This window comes from Platalea leucorodia, assembly GCF_965183815.1.
Source record: "Platalea leucorodia genome assembly, chromosome: 3".
Classification (NCBI taxonomy): Eukaryota; Metazoa; Chordata; class Aves; order Pelecaniformes; family Threskiornithidae; genus Platalea; species Platalea leucorodia.
In genome coordinates this window covers 44,238,534-44,252,548 of record NC_138825.1, presented here as the reverse complement: position 1 = coordinate 44,252,548, position 14,015 = coordinate 44,238,534, and the positions used below count along the sequence as shown (strand labels likewise).

The 14,015-nt window shown below is 46.9% G+C and overlaps 1 protein-coding gene across 1 annotated transcript in view; it reads left to right on the top strand.

The window, feature by feature from the left end:
* Nucleotides 1-6,936: 6,936 nt before the first annotated feature.
* The window catches only part of MTR (5-methyltetrahydrofolate-homocysteine methyltransferase), a gene marked incomplete at both ends in the record, with an annotated part of 54,400 nt that continues 47,321 nt past the window's right edge, over nt 6,937-14,015 (top strand). The window contains 2 exons of the mRNA XM_082307725.1: nt 6,937-6,973; nt 12,768-12,982. Coding sequence (XP_082163851.1) covers nt 6,937-6,973; nt 12,768-12,982 — 252 coding nt within the window. The remainder of the gene's footprint in view (nt 6,974-12,767; nt 12,983-14,015) is intronic.

Below are 14,015 nucleotides of genomic sequence, written 5' to 3'. Positions count from 1 at the left end.
TGCTTGAAGCTCTCCGATGCCACTCACACGTTGTACGGCCTGCGCATGTCCCTCTTCTCTGCCCCGTTGTGCTACGTCTGCGCTACCAGGATGCAGATGGCTGCACTACTTGGCTATGCCTGTACTTGTCACGTTGTCCGCCTTTCCAAGTTGGCCAAACCTTTTTACAATCCTCCTTACGAGACACATTTTCATAGATCCCAAGCTGTGTTGAACAGAAACTGATGCGCTTGCCAGGTGGAGTGTGATCCCATTTACAGTGCAGAGGCAGCAAAAGTACGCCTAGGGCTTGTGCTCTGATAGTCCCCCTCAACTCCCCGTGCCTGTATCTCCGAGCTAGTCTATCTTCTGGGAAGGCCCTAAGAACACCTGCAGGCTCCCACTGCCCTGAACAGCTACGTATCAGACCTCCACCCCTGCACCTCCCGCCCATTAGCCACCGAGATGCACTGAACTCGGGCCCCCACCCTTGCTCCCTGCTTGAGCTGTGTTGTATGTACACCATGTCGTGTCTAGTCTATGACACCTTCTGGCTTGCCCTTGGCCCTCTCTCACAGCTAGGGATTGTCCAGGGATCACTGGACCGTGGGCTGAAGCCGGCAGCATCGCCAGACCTGCTCTTCTTGTTTGGGTACCGCGGGACTGCCTCCTCGCCCGTGCAGTTACTGCTCCCGCCTGCCCTGCCGTCACCAAGACCTTCCCGTTCTCCTTCACAGGGTGAGCCCTGCAGCCTCGACTGGTTTTTGAGGCACTGTCTGTTGAACGGAGAACTGCATAAATGGCTTGCTCTAGCCCCTTGGCTTGTGGATATCTGGCCACGCGGGCAAGAAGCTCTGCCAGCAAGTAAGAGGCCAGAAGGTACCTTGAGAAACCTGTTTCCGTAACCAGCCTGGGCTGATCCAGGGCAGGTGTCTCCCTGCTCCGGGCAGGGGCAGTGCAGCTCAGACTTCGCTCGGCCGGCCGTGCCAACGGGGAGAAAGAAGCTGAGAATCTCATGCACATCCACGGCAAAATGTTTTCTAACTCTCTGAGCTCAATGTAGAGCAGGTTTCCCTGGGCACACATGTTTAGCTGCATGTGACCTGGCCCTCTTTCCCCAGGGGCAGCTGGCAAGCCTGCAGTGGTTCTCCCTCTCTCTTCTATGAATTTGACGTGGATGCCCGAAAGGCACATACTGAAGGTTTTAAAAATGCTGCAAAATTTCATAGCCACATGAAGCCTGTAATGCACTGAAAGCAGTTGACACAGTTTGCCTTGCACGGATAAACTGTAAGACGACACCCACTATTGAATTCCCGCTCCACTTCATGCCCGCGTTTCAGCCCTCCTAGGCATTTCTACACTTTTTGATCAACACGGATTCTCTCAAGAGGTGCAAAAGGTTACAGTCACTTCACTTTAGTGCATTTGTTCTTACTGTGTTGGGAGACTGGGCTTTTTTTAAAGTAGTGAAGTCCAAAATCTGTTCTATGGTAAGCAGAATAAATTTGTTGATACTCCTCTAAGCTGCGTACATTTAATAGGCTGTTTTGACATTTGGTGTGTGCTTAGAATTGATCTTGAAACAATCGGCTTTCTTTTGGTTTCTGGTAATATTTTGATCCTGGAATAGAAATGTTAACATCATAATTTGACTTAAATGGAACAAATAATTTGTATTTGGATCACAAAAAATCACCCCTTAAGTTGCGGGGCTAGAAAATTAATTATTAAACAGAAATTGTAATTCTTAAGCACAGAGGGAACTCTGAAAATAAAAAACAAGTAGCGTAACTTAGTCATCCGAAATACGGCAAGAATCCAGCTGCAGGAAAATAGCACAAGTGGTAAGTAACCTTAGAGAACAGAGTGCCAAGAGCTGTGCTCTGAAATCAGATTAATCTGTTTTCTCTTTCAGATTTCTGCATGGTGCTGGGAATGCTTCACTGGGATATAATCCTCTGAAATACAACTGTTCTTTAGCAACATGAATAATCCCACTGTTCTTGTTTAAATAAGGATTACTTATGTGAATAGCCCATTGGGAACTGCATCCTCAGGAATAAAGGCAGATAATATGGGAATGAAAGGCATAGTTTTGTAATGAATATTAGGGGGGTACCTACAACACATACCCAAAAGCTAAAAGAATGTGCTAAACCCCCGTGTTTGATCTTATGCACACCTAAGGTGAGTGTGTCATTTGAATACGCGGGCGTGCAAGTTGAGTAATGAACTGGTGAACCAGATCCTTGGCACAAGAAAAAATACCAAAATATAAAGATGGCTCTGTTTGCTTCAAACGCTACCTGGTCTTAAAAGATCTGTGAGAGTTTAGCTGTGTGTGGGAGGAGCTGGGGACAGCGTTAGTTTGAAAATACCTCCAAATATGCTTGAAATACCAGAACTCGATCTGACTTAAAGATTTTTTTTTTTTGCTAAGGATATTAATTTGGATTTATAGTTTAATCCTGTTGCAGTTAGGAAGATGTTAGCTTCACTGAAGCACCGCTTACAACCACCTTCAGAAACCCGGATTCTCAGCATGATGACAGATGCTTGCATGAATGACACTATGTCTGCAGCTGATGTTTAAATAGGACTAATTCCCAACAGTGTTAAGGTCAGGTTTCTCAGACGTGGGAATGATGGCACCTTTGTGTTCTCCCTTCCTTTACGCCATTGCTCCAGCCATTCTAAGCTGCTCCTGGTGTTACTCTAAACGTACGAAAGGGAACAGTATTTTGACAGCCTAGTTTAGTAAAATAGCAACAACACTCTAAGACAAAGAAAAAGCACTTTTCAAGCTTAAGGGCACGCTCACTGCAAATCCTTGAAGGTTTCCTGCAAACACACTATGTATTAGAGCTTCTCAAAGAAATAGTTAAAAAATTTGGTAACTGCAGGTGCGTGACAGCCTTGGGACAGGGACACGCACCAGGACTCAGCACGGCGCAGCGCTCTCATCATCACTGAAACTAAACCAAGAAAAGGGACCAGAGATCCTCTAAGACTGCGAAACATATTAGGGCTGAAGTTCTATGTTGAGATTCCTTTGCTGGATGATCTGCTTTGATAATCACTACCCTTAACCACCCACTCCTCTTCCCTTCACCCTCTGGAGTGTATCTTGCTTCAGCTGTGCTCATTCCGTTGTCTGTACAACTCCAGTTTTGCAAGCAGATGAAACACAGTCTGAGGCTGGGTGGCTGCTGCCCTCTCTTCCTGCTGCTGCTCCTGCGTCAGCTCTGGAGACCGTTCAGCTGCAGACAAATTGGATCAGAGACCTGTTCTCACTGCAAATTGACCTTCAAGGAAGAATCGTGTTCGAGGGCTAGCACCCACACAAGGAACGCTGTGGAAATACGAGGATGGGGCAGGGTGGAATTTGGGACTGCCTCTTCACAGCACCACACAGTCAAAGTGGTTGTGAAACTGCAGAGAAAATGGGATATGTGAAATCATCCTTTCCAAAAGCACCTTCAATTTTCAGGTTTTTTTTTTTTCCACTGACCTACTTTGCAGCAGTTACACAAACAACTGCATCAGCACACACAAGGACGTGCTGAGCTGTGGTACAAAGATCTGTCGCCACAAAGCAACTGTGGAGACAGTGAGCTTTTTAACCTGAATTGCTGCCAGGGAAAATTTTCGTAGTGTTATGTGGCATGACAAAAAGGTTGGAAGTTGTCCAAAAGTCAAGCAAGGAAATATGCACCCTAAAATCTCTTAATGAACAGTTCTCAAAGCATTGCTCATCTCTATAATATATGCAAATTATATGTAAAAGTGATAAAATTAAGCAGTCTCTAGCAGTAATTGACTTTGCCTCTGTTTAGTGTATTATTTCACGTCTGTTGTTAGGCTTTTAAAGTTTATGGGTTTCCAGACCATCGCATCTTACACCAGAATTTTGGGACACATTTTGGCAGTGGGAGCTTGGGCTGACCACTGGAATGGTTCGCTGAGAGGCACGGTCCGCTCTCCAGCCATGTCTCCTGGCATTCAAAACTGGAGCACGGTCTCTACAACTGAAGTTGGACTACTATCTAGTTGATTTGTAAGCTGCCTGTGTTTCTTCTGAAGCTGAATTAGACATATATATTATTTGAACATAAAGCTACATTTTTTTATATGTACTTGCATCACCATTGACCAAAGTGACAGTTGAGTATAAGAGTTCCTAGATCGCATTGGACTCAAAGGGTTTGTAACCGACTGGTTCTGTGTCTCAAAAGAAAATTCAAGGGTAAATATTTAGCCTCCAGGAATCGTAGAATCATAGAACAGGCTGGGTTGGAAGGGACCTTAAAGATCACCTGGTTCCAACCCCCCTGCCATGGGCAGGGACACCTTCCACTAGCCCAGGTTGCTCAAAGCCCCAGCCAACCTGGCCTTGAACACTTCCAGGGAGGGGCATCCACAACTTCTCTGGGCAACCTGTTCCAGTGCCGCACCACCCTCATAGTAAAGGACTTCTTCCTTAGATCTCATCTAAATCTACCCTCTTTCCGTTTAAAGCCATTACCCCTTGTCCTATCACTATGCTCCCTTGTAAAAAGTCCCTCTCCAGCTGTCTTGTAGGCCCCCTTCAGGTACCGGAAGGCTGCTATAAGCTCTCCCCAAGCCTTCTCTTCTCCAGGCTGAACAACCCCAACTCTCTCAGCCTGCCTTCATAGGAGAGGTGCTCCAGCCCTCTGATCATCCTCATGGCCCTCCTCTGCACTCGCCCCAGCAGGTCCATGTCCTTCTTATGCTGGGGGCCCCAGAGGTGGATGCCGCACTCCAGGTGGGGTCTCACCAGAGTGGAGTAGAGGGGGACAATCCCCTCCCTCGCCCTGCTGGCCACGCTTCTTTTGATGCGGCCCAGGATACAGTTGGCTTTCTGGGCTGCAAGCGCACATTGCCGGCTCACGTCGAGTTTCTCGTCAACCAACACCCCCAAGTCCTTCTCCTCAGGGCTGCTCTCAATCCATTCTCCGCCCAGCCTGTATTTGTGCTCGGGATTGCCCCGATCCATGTGCGGGACCTTGCACTTGGCCTTGTTGAAAATCACGAGGTTCGCACGGGCCCACCTCTCCAGCCTGTCAAGGTCCCTCTGGATGGCGTCCCGTCCCTGAGGTGTGTTGACTGCACCACACAACTTCACGTCATCAGCAAACTTGCTGAGGGTGCGCTCAATCCCACTGTCCATGTTGCCAACAGAGATATTAAACGGTACTGGTCCCAGTACCGACCCCTGAGGAACGCCACTTGTCACTGGTCTCCACTTGGACATCGAGCCGGTGACCACAACTCTTTGAGTGCGACCATCCAGCCAATTCCTTATCCACCAAGTGGTCCATCCATCAAATCCATGTCTCTCCAATGTAGAGACAAGGATGTTGTGTAGGACAGTGTCAAATGCTTTCCACAAGTCCAGGTAGACGACATCTGTTGCTCATCTACACTGATAGCTTTTAACTCATTTTAAGTTTCCTAAAAATTTTCCAGGGAAAATGTGGAAGCCGTTATTACGTGTGGTACATGTAGCAACACATGCTCTTAGCTGACAAAAGGCTTCACTGTTGCTGCACAGAGCTGAGGCCGAGGCGCCTGAAGGAGGGAAGCAAACTCAGCTCATTCCTATCGCACACAACCAGCAGCCTCTGCATCTTCACCTGCGGTATTGGCTTCGCTTGCTTAAGTTACTGAACCAGCCCAGGAAAACAGGCAGGGCTGCTCAATAATCCATTTTATGGACTCCCTTCTTTTCATATTTTGGACAATGGACTAGTTTAAATGACAATGCTGTTCATGTTTATTACTGACATTTGTATTACTAACACTTTAAATGAGCGCAGACGTTATTCCCTTGAGCTATTCTGACTCTTGGCAAGCAAGCGCTCGGTGTAATGTTTGCGAGGCTGCTCTGCAGCTGCAACTGGCAGGTATTTCTTTCTTTTAAAGTGTGAGTCCTTAGATAAGTTGAAAGGACATATCATCGTGTACTAGGGAAAAAAAGTAAAACTCTTGTGTCAAAATAAGACAGGTTTTATTTCTTTTGTTCATCAAGCAAACCGTGCCTTAATTTGCTCGATTCCTTCAGTATGAACTTGTTTCCAGGTTTACACGCCAGCAACACGCACCCACACATCACTGGCAAGTCTGAGTTCCCCTTCATATAAGGTGTATTTGCATTTGTTTCCTCTCAACACTAAGTTAGTCTTTAATCGCAATACAAGTGTTTTTAGCATTTGAAAGACTTGCTTTCCCTGTCATCTTCTCCCCATCGAGGGGACAACTCATTTTGTTTAGCCCTGCCTGGCAGCAAAGTAACTACAAGGGCATCTAAAGCTATCGGCATTTAACGTTAGGAGAGTTAGTCAGAAGACCAGGCTTTGCTTTCCCCATCCGGCCCCAAGTTTAAGAGCTGGCACAGGGAAAAAAATCAAAATACAAAGATGGCTTTGTTTGCTTCTGCCGTCCTCAGGCCGCGTGAGGAGGGCAACCCAGCTCCTCGGGTGCGTTTCCAGTCTGCTACTGCGGCTGCTGACCCGCTCCCAACAGCTCCGCGGGCACTGCCGCTGTCCAGCCGCGCCGGGCCCGGGGCAGAGGGACGCCGGGCAGCGGCCGGACAGGCCGACAGCGCGCCCTAAGCGGTGGCTGCCCGCCGCTGAGGGGCAGCTCCCTCAGCCACGCAGCTCTCCCCTGAGGCGCTCTGCGTGGGGGGGTGCGAGCGGGTGAGAGGCGGGGACACCCCCCCCGCCCTCCGTTGCCCCTCGGGCCAACGGCTGCAACGGCCGCCCCACGCGCGGCCAGCCCGCGCTTTCTGCCCGCGCTCTGGGCGGAGCTCGCGCGTCAGGGGGTGACGCGGCAGCCCCGCCGCTCGTGCTCGCCCGGCGGCTTGCGTGCGGCCCCCCCGGCCCCTCGCCCCCGCGGCGGGGCGCGCAGCGGCGGCGGTGACGTCTCGGCAGCATGGCGCCCACGGGGCCGGCGGGCGCCCACCCGCCAGGTAACGGGCACGGGCGCTGGCGCGGGGCGCAGTGGCGTGTGCGCGCGCGCACCGGGTGCGCGGGGGAGATGGCGGCCCCCCCTCCCCCGGCGGCGGGCCGGGACTCGCCACGTGCCGCTGTTGTGGCGCCGGGCCGGGGCGGGGCCTTCCCGGCTGAGGGCCGGGGGACGCGGGGAGCCGCTCAGCCGCTCGGGGCGGCCTGCGAGGGGGCGGCCGGGGCTGCGGTCCTGCCACCGCAGGCGGGGAGCTCGCCCTCCCCTCGGCTTCTGGCGTTCGCCCGCGGCTCGGCAGCGGTGCAGGCGCCGCCTGGGGCGGTGCTGGCGGCGGGTGCCGGTTGTTCGCAGCCTTTAACTTTTGTAAAAGGCGCGCGTGGCGGCTCGGCCTGCACCGGAACGGGTCGCGCCGCCCCCAAGGCGCCGTGCGGATGGCGGCGGTGGATGCGGGCGCTTGCCGCGGGAGCCCCCGGCCGCGCCGGCGCAGAGCAGGACCCTCGCAGTAGGCTTCGCTCTACCTGGCAGGGGTCCGGAGGGTGCTGCGGCAGCCGCAGCGCCCCGTCGGACACAGTTAAGCCGGAAAAATAAAAAAAACAAAACCCAACTGTGTGAGAGGCTGCAGCTTGATGGTGGGGAATGGATGTGCTCCAGCTGCTCCGGGGCTCTAAGCCAAAAACGCTATTTCGCGGGTTAAACAGAAGTCGTTGGAAGGGGGGGAGAAGTAAAATTAGCTGCTAATTGGCATTGTCGGTATTTTAAAATGGGCAGTTCTGTCAGTGACTGCTTTCAGTGGTGCTGCTACCTGCAGAGATCCCAAGCACTTTTCCTTTTTAATATTTCTGAGGGAATACCTGCTGCTGAGCCCGTGCTTCAGCCCGGGCTTACGTCCCTCAGCTTGTTAAACAGGCCTGCAGTCCGCCTCGCTGCAGAGCTGTGTGCGGCGCCGACTCCGTAATCAGATTCTGTGGTCTGAGGTTTTTCCAGGTTCCTCTGGCAAAGATGACACTGCCCTGCCCTGCCCTTTCTCCTGTGCCATCTGAGGTCAAGCCATGGCTAGCGACTGTCCTGCTGCTGCAGAACCGAATGGGTTTGGCTGAAATGGGAAACGTGGGAGGGTGTTTCAGCAGCAGCTTGAGAAGTGGTGGCAGTTGGAGAAAAGTTCTCCTCAGATGAAAGCAAAAATTGCGTGCCACGGGTGTTCGTGGAGCCCCAGTGAACAGGCAGAAGGCAGGAGATGATGGTGTGTACATCTGGCGGTGGTGCGAAGGACCTGCGTTCGGGAGCAGGCTGTCAGGAAGCTGAGCGAAGTGCTCCTCCCTAGCCTTTCAGCGGCAGGGTATGGCACAAAGCGAGACCGTGTTGGTCTGGAGGCTGGTTTTTTTCCCCGTGGTTCCTGCCTGTAATGAATATCTAATAATCTGTTGTGAACAGTTTAATGTTGGGAGATGGACAGTTGTGGTTATAACACAGGACGCTTTCTCAGCCTGGAATTATTGTGTTTAGCTAGAGACAGTGGACACAACTAACAGGCCTCCTCTGTTATTCTGGGACTTCAGTGACTTTTGTGGTTGTCGTTTGCCTTTCAAGCTAGCTTTGTAAATGTATCAGCTACACAAGCGTCTGTCGGTCCATTACAGAAGACCTGAATGGTTCTTAAGACAAGTGCCAACATGGAAGATGTCAGCAAGGTGCGTGTCACAGGTACACAAGGTGAAGTGGTAGGATCCAGTGCTTCTCTCTTTGGATAGGTAGGCTAACAAATAACTTAGCAATAGGGTGCTGCTGCCCACTGTTGTAGAGGACCCATCTGCCATCTGTTGCTACAGTTCATGAAACTCTTAATGTCGCCAGAGGAGATCCAGTTGAAGATTTAATTAATTAAACAGCAAGTAATGCTAAGGTTGTCATGAGATGTCTGTGGCAAGCTGATAGCTGGAGCATTCTTTCTAGCTACTATTGTAGTAATTTCTGTGTGCTGCACAATAATCTTTTGAATGATGGAGAAACTTGGGCTTGGAGCTGGTGTGGGGCAATGCTGGTTTCCTGAATTAGGATGTGCAAATGTGGAGTGGCCCTGTTGCCTGTTAGGACAGGACCTGGTCAGCCTAGGAAATAGGGGCTACTGTAAGTGCCTATAGCTCCTTGTAGTTCTTCAATTTCTGTTCTTTCACATTAACGTGACGAAAATACTGTAACACTGCTACAGCCGGGTTGATCCTTTATTAAAAGCTTTGGAAGCAACTTGTAATCCTTTATTCCTTTCAAAGTACTTATATGCCAGACTATTTTATAATAAGAATAATTTTTTAATAGAAATGCATAAATAATAAAAAAACCCACCTTTTGAGAATCATTGCAGGCATCAGAAAAATGTGTTTTTAAGCAAATTGCAAGCTTTGAAGTCCTGTTTCTTGTGGAGAACATGTGTTTATCCCTTCAGTTCTGCATATATGGCCTGTATGTGGGTTGAGTTGGGATAAGGAGAAGAAGAAGTATCATCTTGCCTTATCTGCTGAGCTGTTTAGTTGCCGCATTGTGAAAATGTTAGATTACAGTTGGGCAAAGTTTATAATTGTTAGTGGTAGAATGACTGTAGGGGTGAACAGCTGTACCGGAGGAACACATTGTGTCCTGTGCAAACTTACTTGGAAACATCTGCAAGGGGTAACAGTTGTTGTAGCTGATTTCATTTCTCCTTTCCAGACTAGTAATTCCCTTGTTCAAGTGATCTCAAGCCAGAGTGTTTACCTTGGGGAAGTGAAGTAGGATATGAGGATTTTTTTATTCTGCGTTCTGTATTCCTTTGGCTTTTAAGCCAGTGCCGTTGGGTCACTTTTTTTCTGTCTTGGTATGGTCTGCTAAACTAGTTCCAGCCCTAGAACACTCTGTGGTAATGCGCTTTCTATTTTAAATTTCAGTAGAGTGTAAAATCAAGGTAATTGGTCCTAGGTCCTGTTACCACTGCTGGTTTGCTACTATTTCTAGCTATAGAGGCAGTTTTTCTCCTGGACACTTCTGAACGGAAGAGGGAATCTGTTTCCCAAAGCTCACCAGTGATCTTTATAAAATAAATTTGTCATCAACTTCTGGCTGAGCAGAGGTAGGAGCAGGGTTTGTAAACATTAAAAAAAAAAAAAAAAAAAAGGCTGACCTGATTTTTCCCTGCTTCAGAATTTCTCCAAACATTTTTTCATTTATTCTATAACAAACTCATGTGCCCTGTCTGTGCTGGGGAAGGGAGTTACGTGAGTTGAATGCTGAAGTAAGATGATGGTACTTGTTCAGCAGACCTGACTCCCAGCCTCCTCCCTGCTTTTCACCCCGGGGCAGAGTTCAGCACTTTCTAGCATGCCTTTATGAATTGATCATCTGTGATTTCTGGGGTCTTTTTGGACCTGTCTGCAGACTTTGTTTCCAACTTGAAAATTGCATCGTCAGTGTGCCAGAGCACGGCTTCAAGTAGTGCAGGCTCCTAATGGAAGAAGAGTCAAGTGTTATCCATAGAAGGACAGGTAAATTGGGTTTTGGTAGGCTTGGAGCTATGCCATCCATTTGTAAAACACAGAGTCTGTGTACCTCTGGCACTGACAGCCACCTTCATGATTCCCACTGTATTTCCTGCAGCTTTTTGAGATGCTGCTGAAGAACCACAGATTTTGAATGCTTCTTTGGAATAAGGCTCTCCACAGAGCTGGGAGCAGAGATGAGGCAGAAATCTGTGCTCCTATGAGCAGAAAACCATACACTGAAGCGGCATCTGTTCAGCGAGGCAAGCTATAGAGAACGCAAAACAGACCACATGAGGTGCAGGATTTAAAACCAAGCAGACGACTGTAAATCTTTGTTTGCTTCCCAGCATGTATGAGAAGATAGTTGGGAAGCACGTAGGTAAAAGGGACAGAAGCCTATAGAAAAGAAGACTGGTTCTGGGAGGGCTCCAATGGCCCGGCTCAGCTGTCTGGGTTGCAGTGCTCTCGGCGTCAAGGAGTTGACTTAGAGGCTACATTAAAGCAAAAGCAAGCTCTAACGCGTCTGTCTCATTGGATTGTAGCTCTTGCAAAGCACATGAGTTATGCTCATGGGAGTCTACGTTGCAGTCCTACTTTCAGATACAATTTTTTGTGTCTTGCGTCTGAAAGCCTTTAGCTCAAGGACTGATTTTATTTTCATGAATAATTTGATGGTTTAACGTGAGTAGGTTTAAGCTCTTGTGTAAGAACCTGCTGAGCCTGCCTGTGTGGTGTTAAAACTTTCAACTTGAAATGAGGGTGGCTTTATTTTTTGTGTTTTAATCTTCCTTCAGATGCTTCATCCTTGTTATAGAACAAGTTTTATTTGACTTCTCTTCTTGCTGAGACTACATCTGATTTAGAGCTGTTTTTCCAGTGTGTTGGTGTAAATGTAACCTTGTAATACTTCACTCTTGGCCTCATCTTCTCTCCAGCATATTCTTTTTTAACAGTACTGATGTCTAAACAGAAGTTGCATTGCAAGAATGCGGAAGGAAAAAAAAAGTCAAATCAGTTAGCTGCCAGTGATTTTTAGGTACTACTGTGTGTAAGTTGTAATGAGACGTAAGGATGTTTTTGTGCTTCAGAAATCATCTTTTTTACAGGTGTTTTGATGATAGTGCATAACTAAAATGTAAAACAGGTGTTTACTCAAAGTGAGTAGTAAGTCCAAGCTGAATGAAGGAGAGAGAATGAAGAATAACACATCATTCAGCTACATGGTTGTGAGAGATAAGTGGGGTCCCACTGTTGTAAATTGGGTTTTTGGTAGAGGCTGTTTGATTACTTTGCTATATGCATGTCTTGGTTCTGAAATGACTCTGTGTATCTTCTAAAGAGGAAAAGTAGGATTACTTTTGTTGGGGCTTGGGGGGTTTTATGGTGGGTTTTGTTTGTTTATTTTTTTAAAGACTCAGATTATAGTTTTGGCTTTTTGTTTAATGTTTGGGATGGGCTTTGTTTGGGATCTTAAAGCATTACAATACTGCATCTTCATTCCTAATGATAGCTCTGAAATTTCTACAATTTTCTGTGTCAGTCATTGTTAGGCTTACCGTGTCCAAAATCTTATAATTAGCATGTGATTGGCCTGATTTGTTTTCTTCCGGCTTTGTTGCGGAGCAGGAGAAGATCTTGTGTTTGTGCAAAAGAAAATAAAACCTGGCTCTTATCTGTCGATGTATCTTGGTGTTTGCTCACTAAGAAAGAGAAGTGCGAAATTGTTATTTACTATTCTAAGCCTAGAAAGAGGTGAATTTGGGACTCAGTTGAAGAGCTGGTTTTGCTTGCTCAGTTTCTTTCTTTCTCTGTCATTATGGTATAGGCGATTAAAGTAGAATTCTTTTTTTTTAAATTAAGTTTACTGGTTTCTGGTTTGCACTTGTGTACCACTTACAGTATGGTGTCTGGTACCAAGAGACAGCTCTGCATTGCTCTTCAAAGGTTGCTGTAGTGGAAATGATCACACTTTTCAGTGTTGGAGACTGGTTTATATAGAGAGTTTGGTGTATGCCCTTGTGAACTTTTGATACTCTTGTTTCTGCAGCTGACTGTATGCAGGTGACTGTACTTAGGTGAAGGACCAATTGAGTCTAATTCTATTTAGATAGATACAGCTGTTACCTGGCATCATGTGATTGGAGCTGTAGGTGAAGGAAATGAATTACTGTTTGATTTCGGTAGAGGATTAGTTATTTTAGTCTGTTTCTTAAATGGGAAGAGCTCAGGTTGCACAAGTGTGTAGATAAGGAATTTCAAAGCTGCTTAAATATTGGATTTATTTTCTTGCAGCAGATCCCCAGAAAAGCATGGAAGATGAAATTGAATCAGTTCTGCAGGAGCGGATAATGGTTTTGGATGGAGGCATGGGTACCATGATCCAGCAACGTGCTCTGTCAGAAGAGGATTTCCGAGGGCATGAATTTAAAGATCATTCCAGGCCTTTGAAAGGCAATAATGACCTTCTCAGTATAACTCAACCTGATATAATCTGTGACATACACAAGGTACGTGGTTCTGATTTCTTTCTCTTGACAAGAGAAGGAAGCAGAAGTAGGCCTCTGTGCTCCCCTTTTCCATACACAGGCTACTGGCTCTCCTGTGTCTTTTGGGGATAGGGAAGAGAGTGCTAGGTAACCATGCGAAAAAGAATGAGCAGATTTGACTGTTCTGGTTGTGTGAGCACAGCATTTGTGTCTTGGTTCCTGATGTCACACAGGCGGTGTTGTTTTTAAATCCCTTTTTGACTTATGTCCCTGATGCATTTCTGTTAATTGTAGATTCTGGTTTATAGCGTTTTTCTTTCCTTTCCTCCTCCTCAACCAGCACTTGAAATACATCTAAGTAGGACACAACTGAAGTCTAGTTGCATGTTTCTATAATTCTATATTAAAGAGCTGTTAAATGTTGCAGCCTGAAGCAGACTTCTCCATAGTTAATGAGTATATGGGCTTCCTAATGAGTATATGTGCTTCCATATTCTCGTTTTTTCTCTAGAATATTAATGTGTGGCCCAGAGAATAAAACAGTCTAGGGTTGATCATTAGGAATTTGCAAACAGATTTTATTATTTTCCTGTCTTCAATTAGACTTTATAAAACAACTTCCTAAGTCTTGTAGTTCTTGAGTTGCAGGTATTTGTAGGTCTTGCTGTAATAACTGGAACATTTGACTAGCATTGCAACTCGCTGATATTCAGTTGAAGCCTCACATCTGTTCTTTTTTTTTTGTTGTTGTTATTTATTAAAAAGATCTGTATTTCATTGATTAGAATCATAATTGGCTTACATTTGTTAAACATGGTATGTAATCTGTATTTTTATATTTACTTTCTAAATGTCATTCTTTGGATTTTAAGAATGACAAGTTGAAGAGAATCAGTCTTTGACATATAAACATTTCAGGAGGAAATATTTGTAGATTGAGTTCAGTCCTTAGACTGTCAATTCAGCTGTAGTGGTCGTGAACCTTGGAATTTATAATAGCTTGTGGTTTTAATTGGGTAAGCTGGTTTAACAGTTGAATTTTGCAGGTTTAGCA